The 4359-nt window shown below is 33.9% G+C and overlaps 1 protein-coding gene across 3 annotated transcripts in view; it reads left to right on the top strand.

Annotated features, from left to right (window-relative positions):
- Positions 1-4359, top strand: part of LOC106869750 (EF-hand calcium-binding domain-containing protein 4B) — a 113286-nt gene that overhangs the window by 27051 nt on the left and 81876 nt on the right. For all 3 annotated transcript variants that reach the window (XM_014915613.2, XM_014915614.2, XM_014915615.2), the window contains exon 2: positions 1906-2323. In XM_014915613.2, coding sequence (XP_014771099.1) covers positions 2068-2323 — 256 coding nt within the window. In that variant the 5' untranslated portion in view covers positions 1906-2067. The remainder of the gene's footprint in view (positions 1-1905; positions 2324-4359) is intronic.

Below are 4359 nucleotides of genomic sequence, written 5' to 3'. Positions count from 1 at the left end.
TATATATATATATATATATATATATCCATTCTCTTTATTTCCATTTCTGTGTGTTGTTTCTGAGAAGAATAGTTTATCAATTTAAAGCTTAATTTTCTTTATCATACAGCATTGAACTACTTTTTTTCTTTTATCTCTTTAGTAATCAATAGAGCATTTATTGTAATTAATAGTAAAAACACAAATACAGTATCCGGTTAGCCACCTATGTTTCCTGTGTTGTAAAAAAATACAAAAATCATATATTAAATCATGGAAGTACTTTAAGCTTCTTTCTCTCTCTCTCTTTCTCTTTCAAATTAACAACTGAATTTGTAATGTCAATAAATTTGGGTAGTAAATGTAAACTGGCTGAAGGGCTAACATCTGGCTCCTTATTCTAATTTCCTTTCTTTTTATTCACGTTTGTTTATGCATGTTCTCATTAAGTATGCATATATTAATGAAAGGACTGAGATGTCATTAAATTTAATGATACATCTCACTTCCTTTCAATATACAGCCAGATAGCCATATATAAATGGTTCCCTAAATGAACAAATTGAATAACAAAGGATTTTTCTGAAGAAAATTTTAACTAGCATAATGAGCTAAAATTTCATCAATGAACCATGAGCTGACGATCTGTATGCGTATATACCACTAGTAATCCATCTTCTTAATGGTTTAAAATTTGAGCAACAAACCATGAATAGACTACAGATGTGTATAAATGTTGGTAGAGCATATTTGGACGGTACATTAAATTAACAAATTTTGTAGTGAACAGTTTTTCTGAAGAAAAATATATTCAGCCAATGAGCTGACATTTGAACAACAAACACATGTAAGTGACAGGGAAAGCTTGTATAAACGGTTCGTTAATGTCCATGTGTGCATTTATGGTTGCTTCCAAATTTTCATATTTTATGGTGAAGACAACAATATTCCTCATATTTTTCCTAACAACTTAATTATGGATCTACAGAAGCAAGACAAAAGGAAACACACACATGCACGCACACACACACACATACGCACATGCACATACACACACACATATTTATGTATTTGGTATTGACAAGTGCAATAGTAAACTTTCTGATTAGTTATATGCCATAACCATGAATATACTACTTGGAAATATATCAATATAAAAGTATATACATACACACACACACACTAACCTCACTTAATACCATTCTCCCTCTCAATTGAAGGATCTTTGTCTTGCAAGTTTCTTGGTGAGCTCGCTGGTGCTGGTGCCATGTAAAAAGCACCCTGTACACTCTGCAAAGTGGTTGGTATGAGTAAGAACATCCAACCATTGAAACCATGCCAAAAAAGGCAGTAGAGCTTGGTGCAGTCTTCAGGCTTGCCAATTCCTGTCAAGCTGTCCAACCCATTTCAGTATGGCAGATGGACATTATTAAATGATGATGAGGATTAAGTTTTTGATAACACACACGGACTCACGTGCACACATGCATGCATGTACACACACACACACACACACGGAGTTTCTGGCTACCAAATGTATTTGGAGATGACATGAATGTAAAAATGTAATTTGGAATGTGTAATCTCGAAATCCTTTGATTGTAGTAAAGCATTTTAGATGCGACATGATATTTTGGAATATGTAGCGACATTTTTTGAAATAATTTGTTCATGATAAGCTGTTTTTGTACAGGTATTGTATTTTGAAATGATTTGATCGTAAAAATAAACTTTGGGATGAATTAACTGTGACATGAAAAAATTAGTACTGTTTCTTCTTCTTCATCTTCAGCCTTCTCCCCCTCCTCTTTCTTCCATATCATCATCATCATCATCATCGTTTAACGTCCGCTTTCCATGCTAGCATGGGTTGGACGATATATATGAAACCATATTTAATAGAATTTTTATTTTGTTGTCTTTCAGATAGACGTTCAATATAAAAGAACAAAATGATAGCATTCAAAAGTCCAACACCTTAGAAGAAAACACTCCCCTGTTACTTCTAAATTTTGGCAAAACTTATGTAAAAAAAGAAGTTAAAATCAATTAATTGTGGTTCATAGTTGAATTTCCTCCAACTTAACAATGTATGAAACCGAAACTGGAACCATGGGGAGTACAAACCTCACCGTAGATGATTTACAAGACATGCAGTATAAAAAGTCACGTGAACTATTTATACTATGTGACAAAGAAGGGAAAGGCTTTGTCAATAAGTTTGACTTACAGAGACTACAACCAGAGTTATCCCTTCCTCCTGAAGCATTGGAACAAGTATTCGACATTTTAGATGATGACAAGAACGGATATCTTACCCTAAAAGAATTTACAGAAGGATTTCGTAAGTTTGCACGCTTTTATATTTTTTAAAAAATATGTTCTTTATCTTTTTATTCAAAGAAAAATGTTTCTTTAAAGTCGGCGGCGAGCTGGCAGAAATGTTAGCATGCCGGGCGAAATGCTTAGCGGTATTTCGTCTGTCTTTACGTTCTGAGTTCAAATTCCGCCGAGGTCGACTTTGCCTTTCATCCTTTTGGGGGTCGATAAATTAAGTACCAGTTACGCACTAGGGTCGATGTAATCGACTTAATCCTTTTGTCTGTCCTTGTTTGTCCCCTCTATATTTAGCCCCCTGTGGGCAATAAAGAAATAAGAAAAATGTTTCTATAAAGCCCATTCGAGGAATGGACAAGGCAAAGCAGGATACATGTGGATGGAAATATGCAGTTATGTCACATGATTGTGAACCTGATGTCATAATCACTGAACCAAACACTTTCACTATATATATTCTTTTATTTGTTTCAGTCGTTTGACTGTGGCCATGCTGGAGCACTGCCTTTTTTTGAGCAAATCGCCCCCAGGACTTAGTCTTTGTAAGCCTAGTACTTATTCTATCAGTCTCTTTTACTGAACTGCTAAGTTACGGGGACGTAACTTTGCTGGACTGCTAAGTTATGGGGACGTAAACACACCAGCATTGGTTGTCTAGCGATGGTGGGAGAACAAACACAGACACGCAAACACACACACACACACACACACACACACACACACACACACACACACACACACGACGTGCTTCTTTCAGTTTCATTCTACCAAATCCACTCACAAGGCTTTGGTCAGCCCACAGCTACAGTAGAGGACACTTGGCCATGATGCCATACAGTGGGATTGAACCTGGAACCATGTGGTTGGTAAGCAAGCTACTTACCACACATATAATATTATATTATATTACATTTTGCTAATTTCCTTTCTTTTTATTCATGTTTGTTTATGCATGTTCTCATTAAGTATGCATATATTAATGAAAGGACTGAGATGTCATTAAATTTAATAATACTTCCCACTTCCTTTCAACATACAGCCGGGTAGCCATATATAAATGGTTCTCTAAATGAGCAATTGAATAATAAAGGAATTTTCTGAAGAAAATTTTAACTAGCATAATGAGCTAAAATTTTATCAATAAACCATGAGCTGATGTGTGATAAAAGATTTCCAGACAATGGACTTAAGATAAATAGGAACAATAATAAATGAGTGAAGAATGAATATATAATGCATGTGTTTATTTGGCAAAGAAAAAAAAGTTGTTTCTTTAAGATTTTGGCGTTATTTAAACTAGCTCAGATAAATTATGATTTAGATGCAGGCATGGCTGTATGGTTAAGAAACTTGCTTTGCAACCGTGTGGTTTCAGTTTCAGTCCATTAATTCAACACCTTGGTTAGCCTATTGAATATACAAAGATGTGCTGAAAAGTTCCTTGCATTAAGGGTATTTCAAAAGGCCTGGTTGGAGGCCTTGCCTTCCGAGTTCTTTCCAGGGCTTAGAAAAACTGAAGGACCACAACAATAAGTGTGTGAATCTGAGAGGGGAATACCTTGAATAAAATCATAACCAACTGATCTTCCTGCATTTTCTTTTAACCAAAATAAGGAACTTTTCAGCACCCCTTTATATTTGTGTATATATATATATATATATATATATATATATATATATCATCATCATTTAACATCTGCTTTCCATTATATGATGATTGCATATATGTATTTATATATGTATATATATAGGTGTACAGTTGTGTATATGTATATATATTGTAATCTTCCAATACTGAAACATGTGTAGTTCCTTCATATTTAATAGATATAAGTAATAACTAAAGTATGATATAATTAATGAGGTACATTATATAGCTGGTAATTTTTAGTTATATCCTTTAAGTGTTATTTTGTGATGTGCAAACTGATACCATGAGTTTACTGTCAGATATACTCATTAGGTTATTTTTGTATTATCTGGAATAGAATACCCGCATATCGATTAATCCCCCAAAATTGAATATATATATATATATATATA

Source organism: Octopus bimaculoides, chromosome 7 (genome assembly GCF_001194135.2).
Source record: "Octopus bimaculoides isolate UCB-OBI-ISO-001 chromosome 7, ASM119413v2, whole genome shotgun sequence".
Taxonomy (NCBI): domain Eukaryota; kingdom Metazoa; phylum Mollusca; class Cephalopoda; order Octopoda; family Octopodidae; genus Octopus; species Octopus bimaculoides.
This window is presented reverse-complemented; position numbering and strand designations above follow the sequence as displayed.